Source organism: Trichosurus vulpecula, chromosome 3 (assembly GCF_011100635.1).
Source record: "Trichosurus vulpecula isolate mTriVul1 chromosome 3, mTriVul1.pri, whole genome shotgun sequence".
Taxonomy (NCBI): Eukaryota; Metazoa; Chordata; class Mammalia; order Diprotodontia; family Phalangeridae; genus Trichosurus; species Trichosurus vulpecula.
Window position 1 is genome coordinate 69,334,541 of NC_050575.1, and position 19,967 is coordinate 69,354,507.

At 39.1% G+C, this 19,967-nt stretch overlaps 1 protein-coding gene across 3 annotated transcripts in view; it reads right to left on the bottom strand.

Annotated features, from left to right (window-relative positions):
* The window catches only part of EBF1 (EBF transcription factor 1), a 453,310-nt gene that overhangs the window by 129,499 nt on the left and 303,844 nt on the right, over positions 1–19,967 (bottom strand). For all 3 annotated transcript variants that reach the window (XM_036752357.1, XM_036752356.1, XM_036752355.1), the window contains exon 8: positions 16,854–16,995. In XM_036752357.1, coding sequence (XP_036608252.1) covers positions 16,854–16,995 — 142 coding nt within the window. The remainder of the gene's footprint in view (positions 1–16,853; positions 16,996–19,967) is intronic.

Below are 19,967 nucleotides of genomic sequence, written 5' to 3' on the forward strand. Positions count from 1 at the left end.
TCAATTAATCAAAGGAAGCAGTTCAAGACTTCTTCCAAAACACTGACAAATAGCCATCTAAGTTCTAGAATCTACAACTGGATCAAGCATATGGCGATACTGCTTTGAGAGATTTAAGCAGAGAACTGCTGCCCTAACACGTGACATATTTTTTTTCTTTTCTCTCAACAAATGCCATTAAATTGTAGCTCACATGAGAATTGCACACAGATACATACTGACAAAGTTCACCTGAACAGTAGAAAATCCTCTATCGTTAGAAGATTCTAAATCCATCAATAAATAAGAATATTGGGGAAATAATAATTGGTGGATTCTGAATTCTCTCTGTATCTCCCATAATAAGACCTCTGTGCTTCAGCTGACGTATCGAAACATTATAAGTCTTTAAAAATGTCCTATTTATGGCCCTGGAGTCAGGAGGACCTGAGTTCAAATCGGGCCTCAGACTCTTGACACACTTACTAGCTGTGTGGCCTTGGGCAAGTCACTTAACCCCAATTGCCCTGCCTTCCCCCCTGCAAAAAAACCCAAAAAACAAAAAAATAAACAAATGAAAAATGTCACATTTAAATAAAACACCATAGTTTCCGAAGAGTTTTATTCATAACAATTTCATTAGGTAAGTAGTGGAAGTATCCTTATACCCATTTTACACAAGTAGAAACTGAGGCATAGAGAGAAGAAAGGAATTTCCCAAAGTCACACACCTAGTTAGTGGACAGCCAGGACTAGAACTTGGGTCTCCTATCTCCTGGCTTCTATCTATTCTAAGTTGTGTTCACTGCCTTTCTACATATGCTGCCTTTCTATATTTAAAATTTCTTCTTTTTTACAGTTCATGTGGATGACAACTTCAAGAGTACAGCAGGACTAGAGGACCTCAAAGATCACCCATTCCAAGCCCCTCATGTTACAGATGAGGAAACTGAGGCACAGAGAGGTTCCTGAGATCCATACAAAGGATAGGTAATAAATACAGACAATAGATAAAGCTGCGATTTGAAACTAGACCCTCTGACTTCAAAACTCTTACATCAGGCTTAACATCTCTGAGTCTGATTTTCTTCATCTATAAAATAAGAGAGTTCCTGCAAGGAAACTAGGTTAAGCTAGATGTCCTCTCCCATTCTAGAATGTAATTATTCTAGAATGCAGAGCCTGAAATAGTTATACTTTTCCTTCTTAGCATTTCTCTGGAAGGGGAGATTTCTAAAAATGCTAATATTAGGAATTAGATAAATAGCTACTAGTCCCCAAAGGTGGTCTCTGGAATCTCTTCCACCTTTAAAGTCATATATGATCTTAAGGCCAAAAGAACTTTCCAGGGGGAAAAACAGAGATAACTTATGTCTCTGCCTGAGATTTTCAGAATGAGAAATCATAAAAAAATAAACAATAAAAGGACAAAAGAAACTAAAAAAATCCATTTACTTTATTTCTGAAACCCTGAATTTTTATCACATTTCTCAATACCCTAAAAATATTAATATTTCTCTATTTTTAAAACAATATCAAGACCAAGCTGCTTCGAGTTCAGTTGTTTTCTTCAGTCATTTTAGTCACATCTGACTCTTTGTGACCCCATTTGGAGTTTTCTTGGCAAAGATGCTGGAGTAGTTTGCCACTTCATTCTCCAGCTCAATTTACAGATGAGGAAACTGAGGCAAATAGGGTTAAGTGACTTGAACAAAGTCACATAGTTTACTAAGTGTCTAAGACTGGATTTGAACTCAGGAAGAGGAGTCTTCCTGACTCCAGGACCAGTATTCTATCCACTGCACCATACCTCTAATGAGAGAGGGAAGAACATACATTAAGAGCCCCTCTCTCACTCTGCCATTATCAGATGATCCAGTTCCCTTTGTGACATGAGTGCAATTTGGCTTGGAATCTCTGGCATATGTCAGCTAATGAGGACAGCCTAAGGTCACTAATATCTTGAGGGTCATCCCACCTTCCTTTGAACTCATATACATGTGCACATATACACATTTGTGCACACATGTGTGTACACAGACACATAAGCTTCACAACTTAACAGGGTGTGGTTAAAAAATACTAGCACTTGGGTTCCACTTTCATGCTTAGTGGTCAGGTATTTCTTTGGTCAATTCAGATTCATATCTGTACCCTGTGGGTGTGAGAGTGTTGTTTTTATGTTTCACTTTTTCTCCCTCCTCTGGTTACCCTCTGGTTTCCTGTGTTGGCCCCTCTGTTATTACTGACTGGCAGTATAAGTTTAGCCCGTATTTTAATTACTATGTCATCTCTCAGCCCTTTGTTTCAGAACCAGATTGCATGTCACAGGCTGGTAGAAAAGTGACATTGAGGTTTTTATTATCATTCCTTTTTTCTCCCTCAGTGTTTTCAAATTTAAAGTCCTAAAATCCAGACTTTTTTTCCTCCCTCTCACTAGGTAAATCCCATTTCCCTAAGATACTAAATCAAGCCGATGGCATCATATTCATCTGATAAAGATGATGATCACCCAATTTCTATAAAGTTTCTTTTCTGCCCACTGAGAATTTCAAGTTGCAGAGTTGGCACACTGCATTTTAGATGTGGGACCTGATAACGTGATGTGATACCAGGATTTTCTCTCTCAACCCAGAAAAGCACCTTCCCATATACCATTCCACATGCCAACCAACTTACTCTGGGGATTTAGAACTGATCTGGCTTTTCAATTCTCCTTTGAGAAGTGCCGTCAATTTGTTTCACTTGATGCGTATATTGTGTTACAGGATCAAATAGTCAGAGAATTTCTCCCCGCCTCTGAAGTCCAACATTGAGAAGGTCTACACAGACCCAACAGTAAAAAAAGGAATAGTTACAGAATTATAGAATCCCAGAGTTAGAAGGACCTCAGAGGTCACTTAGTCCAACCCATACCTAAACATGAATACCCTTTACAGTATACCTTACAGGTGGTCATCCAGCCTTTGTTTAAAAGCCTTTAGTGAGAGGGACTTCACTGCCTCCTGAAATAGCCTGTTACATTTGGGGACAGCTCAAATTGTTGGGAAGCATTTCTTTGCACCAAGTCTAAAAGTCCCCTTGGCAATTTCCATCTATCGCTCCTACTTTGCCCTCTAGAGACGAGCAGGACAACTAAAATTCCTCTTCCACATCTTCAAAAACATAAACAAAGCTACCCAGAACCCCCTAATTAATTAACTGATAATTAGCATCTCTTCTCTGATAACTTCAGTCAATCCATATATCATTATTCTTGTCACCACAACATATTCTTAAAATGTGTCACCCAACATGGAACACAATACCCCAGTTGTGGTCTAGTCAGGGTAAAATATAGCCTGCTTAGCACCTCCCTGGTCCTGGATATTAAGCCTCTTTTAATGCAGCCTTACTTCACATGAGTTTTGTTGGCCTCTACATCACACGGCGCACTTCTACAGAGCTTCCAGTTCACTAAATCCCCCAGATTTTTTTCAAACTTCTATTTAATATCTCATCAGCTCCCATTGGTTAATTATCACCTCTCCATAAATGATTCCCAAATCTATATATCTATCCCCTCAGTTTCACATTATCAACTGCCTGCTGGATATATCTACCTGGACATCTTATAGCATCTCAAATCCAACATAATTTGCCCCCAACAAACTCACTCCCTCTTCCTTCTCTTAACCTCCCAATTCCTGTTACGGGCACTGTCATCCTTCCAGTTACCCAGGTTCAAAATCTCAGGTGCTCCTGCTTACTTTTCTTCCATACTTCATAACCGATCAGTTGCCACATCAGCTCAATTCTACCACCATTCCACAACCTCTCTTTCAACCACTCCCTTCTCCTTCACTTTTAACAACCTCCTCAATGGTTTCTTTACCTCCATTGCCTCCCCTTCTCTGATCCAACTGCCCAGAGCTGCTGGAGTGATATTCTTAAAGCACAGGTTTAACCACTCTCCTGCTCTCAAAGCTCCACTGAGTCCTTATTGCCTCTAGGATAAAAATATAAGCTCTTTTGTTTGACATTTAAAGTCCTTGGCAATCTTCTAGATTTATTTCCCATTACTCCTTGTTGCACATCTTATATCCTGCCAAAATGCCATACTTGGAGCTCCCTATACGCAACACTCTGTGTCCCATGCTTTTGCACGAGGTGACCCCCAGGTCTAGAAAACTTCTCTCCTTCCTTACCTCCATGTCATGGAATCCTTACCTTCATTCAAAGCTCTGTTCAAGGTCCACCTCCTTCCAACACAAGGACTTTCCTGAACTCCCTCAACTTTTGATGCTCCCTTCAAATTACTTTGAATATATTTTGTATTCTTTTATCTGGGTCCATGTGTGCCCACCTAATAGACTGTAGGCTTCTTGAAGGCAAGGACTGTTTTCATTTTTCTCTTTCTATCCTTAGTACCTAGCCCAGTGCCTGATGCATAACAGGAATTTAAGTGCTTGTTGAGTGAAATGAAAGAATTGAATTTAGGCCTTTTCTCTTTTGTAGTGATAAGACTGTCATGTCATACGGGCCCCCTCAAGCACAAAAGCTGGAATAACTCAAGCTTCTGTATTGCTCTGTAGTCCCTTGAAATGATGAACTTCTTTCTACCAATAAGTTAATTCTTCTGCCATACGATTAAGAAAATTCTCAGCTGGATGTCATGGAGCATGCTTGTAATCCCCAATACCAGCATGGTTGAGCCTAGTGGTTAGCTTGAGCTAGGGAGTTCTTAGCTGGAGTATGCTAAGCTAATGCATCTGTACTAAATCCAGTACCATACGGTGAGTGCCCAGAGAACAGGGAGCTACTAAGGCTGCTTAAGGAAGGGTTAAGCAACCCAAATCAGACAGTCAAAGTGCCCATGCCAATCAGGAATGGCCACTATACTTCCAGCCTGGGAGAGATGTGGAAATCTATCTCAAAAAAAAATAAGCCTAATCTGTGGTTTTAAGAGAAATGTGGTTCTATGAAAAAAAATATTAGTTTTATTTTCTCAAAAATGAAACTCAGACCCACAGTATCAGTTCTGTCCTACCAATTCATGAAAGCTTATATTTAACAGGGCCATCATCATTGTACATGAAGTATTGTTGCAGAAAATGTGGTAGACTACCCAAAGGGTTACCTAGCATGTGTAATCTCCTGGAGGTCAAAGACTGTAAATCATCAATAACTCATTTGATCTTTACAAAACCTCTTGGTATGTAGGGGTTATTATTATCCACATTTTACAGTTGAGGAAACTGAGACAGATGGGAGATTAAGTTGACTTGCCCAGGGTCACTGCTAGTAAGTATCTAAGGCTGAAATCTTTGTGACTCCAGCCTCAGCACTCTGTCCACTGCACCTCCAGCTGCCACGATTCCCAATTCCTAATGCAGTATTCTCTATATTGGTACCTAACATTGGTACCTAGATTGAGTCTTGAATAAAATGGGAACATGTGATGAGCTATTTTTAGCCTCTCTGAATATCTTTGTTGGACCACTGGAGTGGGTTAGAGGCAGGAGGATATTTTCTTTAGTCTGAATTGTTGCTTTTTCACTGGTAGGGATTCCAGTCTCTCGGGGGTTAAAATTAGCACCACCAAGCTCCCTCTTCAGTGGGCTCTAATCATGCAAGGGACCAGGTGGATCTAGCTGACAGATGTTAAGGTTAGAAGGAAGGGTAAGAGCCAGATGAGAAAACAGAGAGCCACCCCTTCCGGAGCTGCCAGGACTTCCTGTCTTTAGGCTTGGTTCTTTTTATGCATCATTTTCAACAGAGTTACTGCACTCTCTGTCATTCGAACTCGACTCCTATCTCTGAAATTGATGAGCGATTGTGCCCTTGACAATACAATGTCAGCTTTTCTCAGTGTCCAGCTCGCTCTGTATATATTATCATAATGTGCTGTGTGTTTGGACCTTAGGTTACTCTTTCTCTTTGCCCAAATCCTTAGCGGAGTCTATACCTTTCCAAACTAATTTTTTCTCCCTAACATTCACATACTACTTAAAACAAAAATAAAACCCACCCTGTATAAATATTAAGACTAAGTTTAGGGTTTTAATAAAGTGAAATATTATCAACTTTAAAAGGCATATTTATCTTGATGCATTTGGCAGGAGGATTCAGCAATATCCTCTTTGGGAGAAGGGTGGAGGGCACATAATACTCTTTTTTCCTATCAAAATCTATTTAGCAAAAATTCTTTCATCCAGAATGGTTTCATGATGGCTCAGAAGAGTCAATGCCCCTTCCCACCAAATCCTGAAAAATATAACTTCTCATAACCAGACTGACACAATCAAATAACCCAAGAGGGGAAAAACATCAGTGGTGTGTCTCCCAATGCAATGTGGTATTCATAATTTATTTAAAGCAGGAGTAGGCAATCTATGGCCTCAAGACCGCATGTGGCCCTCTGGTACTTCAAGTGTGGCCCTTTGACTGAATCCAAATTTCACACAGATTCCCCACCTCTGACTTAAAGATTCCATGCCTCATGGGGTACAATGAATTTGGAGCTGTCCAAGGTGTGAGAAAGGAAGTATGCCTAATGGAAATAACCACCTCTCCTTTATTCTGGTGGTCATATTCCTCAGTTGTCCTTGAATGGTCTGTGGAGGCTAAGGAGAGCATTATGTTCTGTGAAAAGCAGTGGTGCTTTGACAATCCCAAGTTAGGCTATCTTGAATTTTATTTAGACTTCAACACATGAAGTGCTATTATTACTCAGTTAGTCAAGTGTGCTAAATGCTAAGATGGGGGAGATAACTTTTTTTTCACCAAAACCAATGATATAGGGGAGAAGCATATTTATCCTTATGGCCTTATGGAAGTAATCATCGCATACCAACAGGTTGCCTTTCTGGGTCAATTTCAGGACAAAGCATAAAATAACACATATGATCTTCTTTTCCCAAGGAATTCTCATATTTGTAGTCTCCACATCAGAAGGAGTGGCTATCTCTAAGTTCCCCCCCTCCCCAGGCTCTTAAGATCTTCCTTGGTGATTTATGAGCAAAGTTTGTTTTGTTTTTTCCTTTGAAAAGTTGCATTTCTGGATTTGCAACTTTGCAAACAAAACAAAATGGATTTGAACTAAACCACTAACCACTGTTCCATAATGTCTCTTCCCAAGGGGGATTTCTGGATGACACATGGAAGGCTTTGTTTTCATGTTCACATCATTTGAATCCTAGGCTTTTTGGCCTTTAAAAATCTCAAGTGCTGTTAGTACTTGCGAAAAAGTGCTGCAGTGAGATCCTACTAGTTTTGAGAAGGCAATTATGCAAATAAACACACATAATTATTATGCTCTTGTAACTAAACATGGGATTGAAAATTATACTTTAAAAAAAGTCTTGCCCTTTCAGTCCATAATGCCATGCAGCTATCACTTCCTATCAATGTGCTTAATTAGTCCACAGAACAAGTCTCTTGTGGATCACTCATTTATCAAGTCTCACACACAATTTTGTAAGTTTGCCTTGATTTATGAGTCAACAGCCTCACTGAAGAGTTGATGCAAGGTGATATAGCCCAAAACCCCATATCAGTAAGAAGGGTATTTCCAGTGTGATGTTCAGTAAACCTTCTCTATAATAACAAATGATCCTTGTCCTTATGTCATCTTATTATGTACATCATCTTATCACAATCTTGTAGTTTCTCCTTTGGGGGGGTAGTATGGTGTAATTGAAAGAGGACTGGAATTAAAGTCAGAGGACCTGGGTTTGAATCAAGCTTACAGTACACAATCTGCTACATGATCCTGGTCAAGTCACTTATATTCTCTAAGCCACAGCATCCTCTTCTATAAAATGAAGCTACATTACCTATTTCCCATGATTGCTCTGAGCAAGGTGCTTTGGAAACCATAAAGCACTAGAGAAATAGCAGCTATTATTATTGTTATGACTGCTTAAACTCTACAAGGTCTCTATAGTCAAGGCATTGTTTCCACAAAGGCAATGAGTTAGAACAATATTGCAAGTAAGGAAAGCAACAACAGCCTGTTTGTCCATCTGGACTCACAAAGAGAGGGAAAAATTAAAAGGATTTATGATTTCATCAGCATAGGGAATTCCCTAAATCCAAAACTCAATGATCTATCTACTATGCCATGATGTCTCAGAGTAAAGGGAATATACAAGTTGTAAAATAAATGTAATCAATATTTCTTTTTAAAAAAAATTCACTTGGGGCAGCTGGGTGGTGGATAAAGCACTGGCCCTGAGTCAGGAGGACCTGAGTTCAACTCCAACCTCAGACACTTAATCGCCGTGTGACCCTGGATAAGTCATTTAACTTGATTACCTCTCAAAAAAAAATCACTCAGCCATATTACGTACCACCTGGAAAATTGGCTACTTGAAAAGAAAAGCCAGAAAATAAGCGTGCAAACATTTTGCTCCTGTACCCAGACACACACTGCTTGATTTTTTATAAGATCTACTATGGACTCACTTTCAATGAGCCTAATTTATGGTCATTACTGCTCTTGCTGGACGTTAGAGAAATAGAAGCTATGCTATGTGTCACTAAAATGAAAAATACCACCACTCGGTATCATTGTTAAGTGTGAGCACTGTTCCTCCTTTCTGGTAATATCACCATTTGGACAAGATTCAAACTCAGCTAATACAGACCACCTTATATTGAATTACTATGAGTATTATCTTTCAGCTGGGAGGCCGAGCTCTTGTTGGCTACTCAAGTCTCTGTTATTTGTTTTTGAAGGGCCCCTCTGAAAATCAATATTTGTTTTTAGTCCTTTTCACTGTCATATATATGTGTGTGTATGTGTGTATGTGTATATGTGCGTATGTATACACACACATATAAGTATGTATATAATCCTTAATCCTTTATATTTTGTACAAAGGCAACTGCTCCCTTTCTACTACAAAGAAAAAGACCTGATTTGATGTTTGAAAATGTAGGCCACAATGCTATATTTTATGACACATCTGTATATTCTTAACCCCAGTATTCTGTTCTTGCATTTCTGTTGTCCCTTTTGTAGTAGAAAAATCAATTAATAAGATGTGATATGCCACCCACAGTAACCAAAAGATGACACCAATATTTTTCTACTTAACCTGGACCTCTTCACTATGGCTCTCCTGCCTAAGTGGGCCTGACTGTAATTTTGCACTGACACCAGTCAAATTAAGGGCTGTCATCTAAGTTTGAAGAGAGGTGCCATTCATTCTGTGCACTTGTATCTGGAGAGTGCATTTCTTCCAGGAAGCTCAAGTGATTTTACAGACATTCTTCTCATTTGTCATCATAATTCCCAGAGAGACCAGCAAGCAGGCATTAGTCCAAGGCCCATTTTTGAAAACAGGAATGCAAAAAGGGACTGAGAACTAATGTTAGGGGCTGATGGCATATCTCCTGAAATTTTACCCTGGCTAACTACCACCACGCCCTTGCATCCTTGCATTAAAGGGCAAAAGTATTACCAACCTAACATGCAGCTTTTTCTTGGGGTGGGGTAAGGAATGAAGGGTGAGAGTGGTTTGCAGAGGAGTTGGTGAGGGAGGTATATTCAATTCTTCAGTTTGGTGCAATAAAATCACACTGGATTGAGAATTAGGAAATTTGGCTCTTAGGCCCAGCTATACCACAAACTAGCTAAGTAAGAGCTTCTCTCTGAGTGTCAGTTTCCACATCTGCAAAATCAAAAGGTTAGGCTAGCTTATCTCTAAGCTTCTTTCCAGCTTTAAAATGTTATAATTTTATAATTACTCATCCATCAAGAACACTGGACGAGGGAGTGATAACAAAGATGCTGATCTAGGGGATTACATTTCTGACAATCACTTTGGAGGGCACACAAATTTAGACTTCCACTATTTGGATGGGCAAGTAATGTACATTTATTTCATCATCAATTCCCTTTATGACACTGGAGAAGTCACTTGAGTTCCTCATTTTTCTCAGTTACAAAATAAATGAGATAATCTCTGGGTGAAAATTAGGCCAACAAGAAAATTAGTTTTAACTAGTTTTTTAACAAGTTTTAACTAGCTCACAAGCAGATTCGAGCTCAACTTAAGGGCAAACTTCCTAGTAATTGGAATTGTTCAAAAGCAGAATGAACTGCCTAAGGAAGTAATGATCTCCACATCACTGGAGGCTTTTAGTCAGAAAGAGCATGACCACTTGTCAGGGATGCCGGCAAGAATATTCTTGCTATATGGTTTAGACTGGATGGCAAGTCTCTTGCAGATATGAGATTCTGTGATTCTGTAAAAACAAATCTATTAGCTGATACCATCCAGAAAAGAAACTGTCATCGTCCTCGACTTTTTCTTCAGTATTGAATACACATGTTGTTGATGGACTGAGGAGTAATCAGAGAGACAGCTTCAAGCCAAAGCAAACACCTGCATGATCCTGGTAAGCCCACAAATGAAAGGCCAAGTTAATAATCCAACTCAGAACAATCTTGCCCTGGGCCTTTGTATGACTCTAGGAACACATTTAATTGAACCTGAGTTAATCAAAGCCTCTTTTGGTCCCATGTCACCTGCAGAGCTGCCAGAGGAGACACAAAACTGACTGCCCTAATGGTCACATAATCCACTATCTAAACCAGTCAATTCCTCTATTCCATAAAGCTGTAATTTACCCAAAGGCTTCCAGCACAACCTAACACCTTGGTCAAAGATATACACCAACATGAAGACATTTGGTCATGTCCAATACAACAAGAGCTCCTAGGTCACTGAATCATAGACTGTTAGAGACCACAGGGTCCTTTAGAGATGTTCTTGTCTACCCCCTCATAATACAGATGAATGAAGTACAGCCCAGAAAGGTGAAAACAGCAGGATATTGACAGAGCCAGAAATAGAACTCTTGTCTCCCAGAAAGAAGGTATGGAATAATGGAAAGAATATTCAACTTGGAGTCAAATAACACAGGTTCAAATTCTTCTTGTGTACTACCTATGTGACCATGGGCAAGTAATTTCCTCTCTCTAAGATTCAGTTTCTTCATCTGTGAATCAAGATGTCTGAATAAGATGTGTTTTATGATCCCCCCTTCTAAATCCCATAAATGTATGATTCTCAGACAAGTATTCTTCCCTTGACATGATGTGAATTTATTATGTATATCCTCATTATAGCATTTAGCTGATGGAGGGGAGGAAAAAAAAGAAACTTTTATTCCTATTTCTTATTCCTTCTTGCTTACCACTTTCCCTCAAGTTAGATACTCTGTGTGTTGTTAAGCAGAAGTATTTACTAGAGGTGAAAGATTGTGGTATTAGACACACTTAAATGACACCTTGTTCAAGAATATTAAAGAAGTTTAAAATTCTTTAAGAATGGAAAAGGCATAGTATCAATGATAGCTGAAAGGTCTGTGCCCGATAGTGGCAGTAAAAGATAGAATTTTTCCCCAAACTATCTAAATTATGGAGTAGAAGCAGCTTTGGTTGGATTTTGTCATTATTTGTCATTCTTCTGTGGTTGTTGTTTGCTTGTTTTTAACTAATGTTTTGGGGTTGGACCAAATCGCCCATTTCCACTAACATTTTCACTTTTCTCTACATGTCAACCTCTACATATTTGGCAGGGAAATTCATTCATGATTCATTTTCTCATTCATTTTTTTCTACAAATTATTTAAAGTCCACAAGCCTCTTCTTTTTAATAAGGTTGTCAAAGGCCTTAACCTTCTCACTAAGAAGACCGATTATATTTGGTTACAGGATTGGAACCTCAGGAGACAAAATTTCAAGCCAAAATTCTCAACCCCTGAAGCCTTCAGGTTATAAAAATCTACAACTTAATAGTTAAGCAATGAACCAACAAACAAGCATTTATTAGGAATCTGCTGTATGCCAGGATCTATGCTAGGCACCGGGAGATACAAAAAACAAGGGAAAAAAACGGAACAATCCTTACTCTCAAAAGGCTTGCATTCTTTTGTGGAAGACAACAGGTACATACATAAGTACATAAATTTAAAAATAAATAAACATAATGAAGTTAAATAGCTAGGGAGAGAGAACCCTAGCCATTGGAGGAATAGGAAGGTTTCATGCAGAAGGTGATATTTGAGCTGGGTTTTGAAGAGAAATAGGGATCCTATGAGTCAGAAGTATGAAGGGAGTGCATTTCAGGCATGACACAGAGATTTAGGGATGGGATGACGCATATGAGAGAGAAAGAGAAATTAAGTTTGGCTGGCCTATCGAGTGTGGGAAAGGGAGTAAGAGAGAGACAGGTGAGATCAAGTTGTGAAAACTTCAAAAGCCAAACAGCAGAATTTATATTTTATCCTGGAGGTAACTGAGATCCACTGGAGTTCTGGGTTGTTATTGTGTTGTTGTCATTTTAGTAGAAGATAATATGCTTAGATTTATACTTCAGAAAAATCACTTTGGCAGCTATGTGGGAGATGGGTCTATAAAATTAGAGGACTGAATTAGATGGTCTTTGAAGTGTCTTCAAGCTCTGAATCTAGGATCCTATGAGCTCTAGCTGGAAAAGTTTTACTAACCTTTCATGCATATTGTTCCACATGACCTGTCCAGTTCCATATAGCCTGCCCCAAACCCACCATCAAAGAGCCAAATGATCCATTCACTAAGAATGGGAGGGGGGAAGGGAAGCACATACATACACACACTAAAAAAATAAAAAAAAACTGCCCCTGTTAAAAAAAAATGAGCGTTTAAACTGCTTGTCAGTCGGCTGCCTGACAAAGCCACTTGAGTGTATTCACACACATTTGCATAAATGCTCCCGGTGAGTTCACCGTAGCTGCTCTTGCTAATGGTACATAAAGTAATTTAGTCACCTCTCTCAGGCATTCTGTGTCAGGATGATGAGCGCCCGCACTTTGCCTTGTTGCATATTAGATCATTAGATAATAAAGTGTTAGAGCATGCAAACTGACAGGGTCTCTGCACTATCATTTTTTGAGGGCACTGCATTTTGCCACAGGGGAAAAAATAGAGAAACTGATGCCACAATTGTCCTTAAATTCAAGTAAACATGACTGGAGAATAGGGAGAAACAAAAAGACAATGATTAGGAATGAGGACAATAATAAATTACAGACAAAAGGGAGTAGTTCCTTCAACACTGCCAAGTGAGGAGGAGGATGGTGCAGACAGCAAGGCTAGAACTTCAATTTTAAAATCTCTCCACCTCGAGCAACAACACTTAAGGATTTCAGAGTTGGAAGGAACCTCAGACAACAAAGAGTCTCACCAGAGCCATAACTAGCGATATTGGCACCTGGGGCAAACACTACAAAATGTTTCTGGGACAAGGTGGTGGGTTTTTCTTCAGAGAGACTTCTGAATGCTTCTAATGAAACATTTCCACTTCCAGGGGAGAAAACAAGATTGCACTAAACAAGGGAAGAGTTCACTTCATATTGAAGCACATTTCATAATTTCTATTTTAACTAATTATTCTTGCTTTCCCAGTGCTAAGATCAGTTGTTTATACCAGCTAAAAGAGGGCAGGTTAGGACCCTTGGTCAAAACCCAGTCATCACACCTTAGTTTTGCTCTGAATCTAATAACCTCACATTTTAAAGATGGGAAAACTGAGATTTACAGAGGTTAAGTGACTTACCTAAGGTCACAGAACTGCTAACTAGCAAGAGCTAAGACTAGAACTCAAGGTCTTCAGGTTCCAACAGTAGCACTTTCTTCTACATTGAACTAAGAGCAGTATAGAACCACATCCTCTATGGAACGTAGACTTTCACAGGATCATAAAATTGTAGGTTTAGAATCTAAAGGGACTTCAGGGGCCATCAAATCCAACCGTTTCATTTTACAGATAAGGAAATTAAGACACAAAAAGGTTAAGTGACTTGCCCAGGGTCACACAGCCAGTTAATGTCAGAGGTAACCTGAGAACCCAGTCCTCTACTGTCTTCTTTGAACCACTGCCTTCCTTAAGTCTAATGTCTATATTGTCTTGGTCAAAGGTCCTTTCTTAATTAACTAGATTTTAAGTCAACCCAAGAGCTCTGATAACAACTAAGTAACTTAAATGTCTCCAGTCTATACTGGACATGCTTCCATAGAATAATAATATACAATACATTAGCAGTTCATTTGTGGTTTACCATAAACATAAAACTTGGGAGGTATTTATGAATGAATATAAACTGTAATTATCATGAGCTACAGCTTGCTAAGGTAGATTTCTTTCCCCCACACCCCCCTGCATGAGTTTACAAAACAAATTTACCTTTTTCAACTACTATCCTTGGAAATATAGGAGTATTTATTTGAGCACCACATTTCTGAGGTCTTAGGTAACACAGGGAGTGCTGTGTGTGAATGTAAACCATGATCACTGCTTCTACTTATATGTGAAAAGATGAGCCATGAAGGGAACTTTCCTTCTACTGTCTGACAAGCAGGATATAAATAGAGATGTGTGGAATAGCTCAAAAATAATTCAGGCTACCTGAGAATGAGATGGTTAAAAAAATTGGTAAAAGAAGGTTCCTGCAAGCATGTAGAGGTGAAAATACTTTTCAGACTTACTGTTTGACACCTATATTCTTTGGAGAATGTAGTTTAAAATGGTATTTTACAGGAAAAAAAATTTTATAGTAAGGCAGAATATTAGAATGTCCCCAAAGCCGAATGCAGTAAGCACCCAATCCACTCCCACACATCTCCAGGATGGTAATTCAATATTCACCCTTTGCTGAGCAGATATTTATGTTTCAGCTTGAAGCATCTAAATGAGTGGGTGTCTAATGTGTGGTTGGGTGATTCAGACAACAGAGAGTACAAGAAGTAAAGTTTTTTGTCAGCGACAATATGGACCTGACCATGTGGATGCTTGTTTGGCTGAATGGAAACCATAAGATACAAGAAGAGAAAAGCTCCTAGCTGAAAGACTGAGTCATTTCCAGGTACCCAGGGACAATGCCACCCTCTTCTGTTACACTTTCTCTGATGCGTGGCGATGAGAACCTCCCCACCTCCCTTCTTGTTCTCCTTTATGTACCATCTTCTCTAATTAGAATGTAAACTCTTAAGATCAGGGGCTGTTTTTGCTTTTATGCATTCATATCTCCATCACTTAGGCCTAGAACATAATAAACATTTAATAAATGCTTTATTTATTCGTTCCTCTTGAACTTTGTACAATATTTTAAAGTTTTAATTCACTTAGGTGATGCTGTATGTTATACTTATCTGAGAATGGGACATATTTCCTATTAGATTGTAAGCTCTATAAAGGGAGGAGAAATAGTCTTATTAAATTTATAATGCCTAGCTACATGCTCTGCATATAATAAGTGTTTGACAAATGTTTGTGGAAGGAATGTGCCATGAGTAACTAAATTGCGCTTCATTTGTTCAGTAAGATACTAATAGCAGCATGACCACTTTATGGATTGGCAAGTTGAGCCAGAGCAACTAAAAGACTTTCCTAAAATCACATATCCTTTCCCCTCAAAAAATGTAAATATATGTTATTCATACATAAGGATGGTGTTATAGATCCACCATCAGTAGGGTAGGTACTTTGAGTTGTTTTTCCAATAGTAAGAAGTCATTGCAGTGATCCTTCCAGATAGTCTCACCCAGACTCCTTCGCACACCTTGTCAAAAAACAGGCTAGGAAAAAAGGAGAAGGCTATGAATTCAGAATCAACTGGCCAGTGTAATTGACCTTGGTCTTCATCATGGCACTCTGGCCATCTGACTGAAATAGCCACAGGACAGAAAAAAAGCTTTAGGTTTGCAAGCCACTGGATGTAGCCTAAGGAGTACTGGGTATTTCCCCATGTGTTCCCTCTCTGCCTCGCCTAAACAACTCTACGTATACAGTGCCTTAAGTGACTCTAGGGGCATTAAAAAAGGCAACATTACTGTAATGTGAAGATCAGAATAATTTTAAGTACAGGAATGGAAATAGAAATGCAATCACAAGCAGGTGTTCCAAATAGCCTCCTGGAAAAAGTAATATCTATCTATCTTAGCCCTAATGAAACCATAAAAAAAAACAGCTTTTGAAAGATGATAGTTTACTCTAAGAAGACTGTAAAACTAGATGTAGTGAAGTATTTCTCCTAAGAGCGCTACATCTGGCTAATTAATAAAAGGTACAGATTGTACATTCCTTAAGGGTGGGAAAAAATCGGGTAAAAAATATGATAGTGGTTTGTTTATTAAATTGGGATGCTGGCAGCAAAGGGAATTTTCTACCTTGTGAATTATAGCATCAGGACAGCTCATGCCCATGGAAGCCTCAGGAAATGAGATGGAAATTTGTTTTCAAATAACACTGCTGACGAAGCAAACAGAAAAGTGAAGCCAAGTAAGGGGTTACAAATTTTGTTTGAGAAACAAGCACCCAACACAGAGCTTGGCGCATCATAGGTGCACAATAAATAGTTGTGGAATGAATGAATGGACAAAGGAAAAGTTTATTATTTGTGTATCACACATGAATTCAGATATGTAGCCATCTAGCTCAGAGTTTCTATGGCATTCACTTTCCTTGAGACAAATTTTATCTGGTTTCTGCTTACTCTTTGAAAATCATCACTGATAAGCTGGGATGCCCAAGGCAAATATTATTATATAATAATGTACCTCTAAGCCCTACAGATAGACATGTCAACCTTTTCCAGTTTGGAGGGCCTAAAAATTAAGCATGGTAAATGGGACAAAAAATTTTCCTATCTTTAATTACTAGGCCATTATGTTCTGAAGGGGGAAAAAAAACCCAGAATGTCAATTTTGACAGACGGACAATTTGAAAGGTTGGGGGAGGGGTGGGGAAGCTGGAAGGAGATCGTGGAAGGGACAGAGGAGAGAAACCAAATAAATTCACATTTGAAGTATTAATGCCAACCAATGAAAATGATTTGCCTACCATGTTCCAGATAAGAGGGCGTACCTTCCGAGGGGTCAAGCCTCCGAGCCCTCCGCCCGTGCTTGGAGTTATTGTGTACGAACATGTTATCTGAGACAGCCAGGACATGGCCATCCACATTGACTGTCGTAGACACCACGACCTAGAGACACAAGAAGGAAATGAATGAACATTTTAATATAAAAGCATAGAGGGTAATAAACTCAAGTTAAATAAATAACAGCTGGGAGCTGAAGAAAATTGCATAGCTATTTCCCATAATAACTGGTGCTTATGCCGTACAAGTCTAACAAGAGACGCTATTGATGAGTGGGTCTTTGGCATGGAAAGCTTTTGATGCAGTTTTAAGTAAAATTGCACAGTTTATAGTTATACAGCAGAAGGTACACTGTTAACCATAATTTTAACAAGAGAATCTTTATTAGCATATTTTTTTAACACAAGGGTGGTTGTGTTTCACCTAAATTACCCTTCAGTTTAGACATTGAAGCAGATATCACAGTTGATCTTAAAAATAAAAATCTTTGCATTTTAATTCACCTCATCACCTCCTCCTACCACCCCCCCCCAACTCCCAAAGCTCGAAGGTTAGGAGTCTGGGAAAATGTAAAAGAAAAGAAGAAAGGATGGGAAAGCAGGTTTTTGTTTTTTGTTTTATCGGTTTTTCTCCTGAAGAGGATTTTGGTGGTTGGGTATTTTGAGGGTTATTTTTTCCTCCTCTCCTTCATCAGTTTTGGTTCCTCCAGCTAATAAGAACAAACAAAGAAGCAAACAAACAGAACCACAACAAAACTCCCAGCTAGACAGACATCTTGGTGCAGACTGTCTCCTTTGGAGGCCATCAAATCAGTGGCATGGGCCCAGCTCCTGGGCTGTCACCCAGACGCTCCCCACTGAACACCAGCCCGTTCAGAGCCTGTTTGCCAAAGGGGCCACAGAAAGAAGCATGTGTTGTCTTCAAGAACTTGGGCTAAAACAATGAGCAGGAATGACCTACACTTCTCCTTATATTAAATGGGAAAAGGGATTAAAACTGAAACCCGCAGAGATATGTTTATTCATGCGACCTCTTACAACCAAATATAATAATTGTCTGTTAATTGCAGTTTCGGCTCCCACCTCATGCTTCGACTTGTGAAACAGCAATCAGCCAGCTCCTGTTTAATCCACCTATTATGTTGACTAATTAACTTTGCTCGACAGTTTATTTCTTCCTCCATTATCAGCCCCTGTCAGCCGCAAGCACACGGCTGCATAGGGGGACTTCGGGCTCTTTGATTGATCACCGATAGATTGACATGCAGATTAATTTAATTAGAATCACCTCACTTGAGAAATGAAAGACAATGGCAAAGGGGCTAATAGATCTGCTCTCATAATGAGGCAAGGCTCCAGAGCGAAGGCTGAGGATTTCTGATTTATTTTGCTGAATTCCCCAGTTGTTTCGAAAGGCTCTTGCTTTTAATTGTTCTTGGTTTTGAGAGGCGTTCGCCTCTGAAGAGGTGAAATGCTTTACAAGGATTGGCAAACACTGCGCCAGCTCTGGGAGGAAGCCACCTCTCTGCATTGGCCAAGGAAGGCAAGGGGGAGGAGGGGTAAGCGAAGGACCTTTGGAGACTCCAATTTCATCATCTGAATGGGACAAAAGGAAAAACTTTGGACTCCTGACCTGGTCCTGGAGAATGTCAACCCTATTATTAGGCCTCCCACCAAATGTATAACACTGAAAAAGACCCTCTTCCACCCCCTTACCCCAGAGATCTGGCCCAAATCTGTCAGGACAAAACATTTTCATTTGAGAAAAGATAGCAAAAAAATGCTTTCCATCCAGTTATAGCTGAGAGAACTGCTCCCAGTACCACCATGTAATGTTTGCATTTTTGTTGTAATCTATGATATTAAAATACTATGGGAGTGATTCAGAGCACTTACAGGGATCTAGGCTTTTCTGCTTAGTCATTTACAAAACCTCAAATCCCAGCTAAAGTCATTCATGAGAGGGAGGAAGGTTAAAAGATAGTAAGCAAAAGAGGCAAGTTCCAAAGCAATTTATCACTCCATTTACGACTGACTAACTAGACTTCAGACAGAATAAGCTTTTTCAAAGGTCTCTTCATTTAGAGATGAATTTTTTTTTAAAAAAGCATAGCATTTTCTAGTCTTCTTTATGAACAAGAAAAAAGATCAGAAACACTGTTGTACAAATTTCATCATTTGCAGAAATTGAAATTCATCTATTCTCTCTCTTTTAGTCAGAAAGGAGACGACTTGAGACATTTTAAATTACATAACACATCTATCTGTGTCTTTCAAAGACCACAATAAAGTGGTCAATGGAGTCGTTAGCTGAAGAAACTATAAAAGGAATCCCAAACGGTATCTGTTTCCAGTGTCAGGAAATAGAGAAAGTGGTTACGCTCTGTGTCTATCTTAAAAAAAAAAAAACTTTTCTGTGCACCTGTAAGACAATCACACAAGTGCCACAGGCTAAATTCTTTAAATATTCAATGTATTTCGAAAAGGCCCCACTGTCATCAAAGTTTTATATTCAACATAAAGGCTAAGGACAAGGATTAGCAACACGAATAATCCACACTGTCCATTTTCCTTCATTCACTCTCAGTGCCCTTAAAAGACCAGCCTAATCTGTCTACAGACCATAACTGGAAAGAGGGAAAGACCAGAAAATTCTTACATCTTTATTTAGAGGCAACAAGGTGAAGCAGAAAGAACACGGAACTTAGGATCAAAAGACCTGGCTTATAGCCCTGACTCTGCCACTTATTAATTGCGTGATCGTGGACAAGTCACTCCACTGATTACTTTGGTCTCCCCACCTCAAAATAACATGTTTAGAGATGTTCTCAAAGGTGCCTTTTTGCTGGGATATTCTATTCTATCCTATTTCCATTTAAAATGTTAACTGTATTTATATACACAAGATATAACACATTTATCTTTTCCTGCCTCCCAAATTAATCTCCCCAACGCCTAGGTCTGATTGCAACCTTCTCTTGCTCAAGAGCCTTTTAGTGCTCCCAAGTGCTTGGGATAAAATAGAAACTACTTAGCCTAGAGCTGAAGGCTTTAATGATCTCTTTTCAATCTACATTT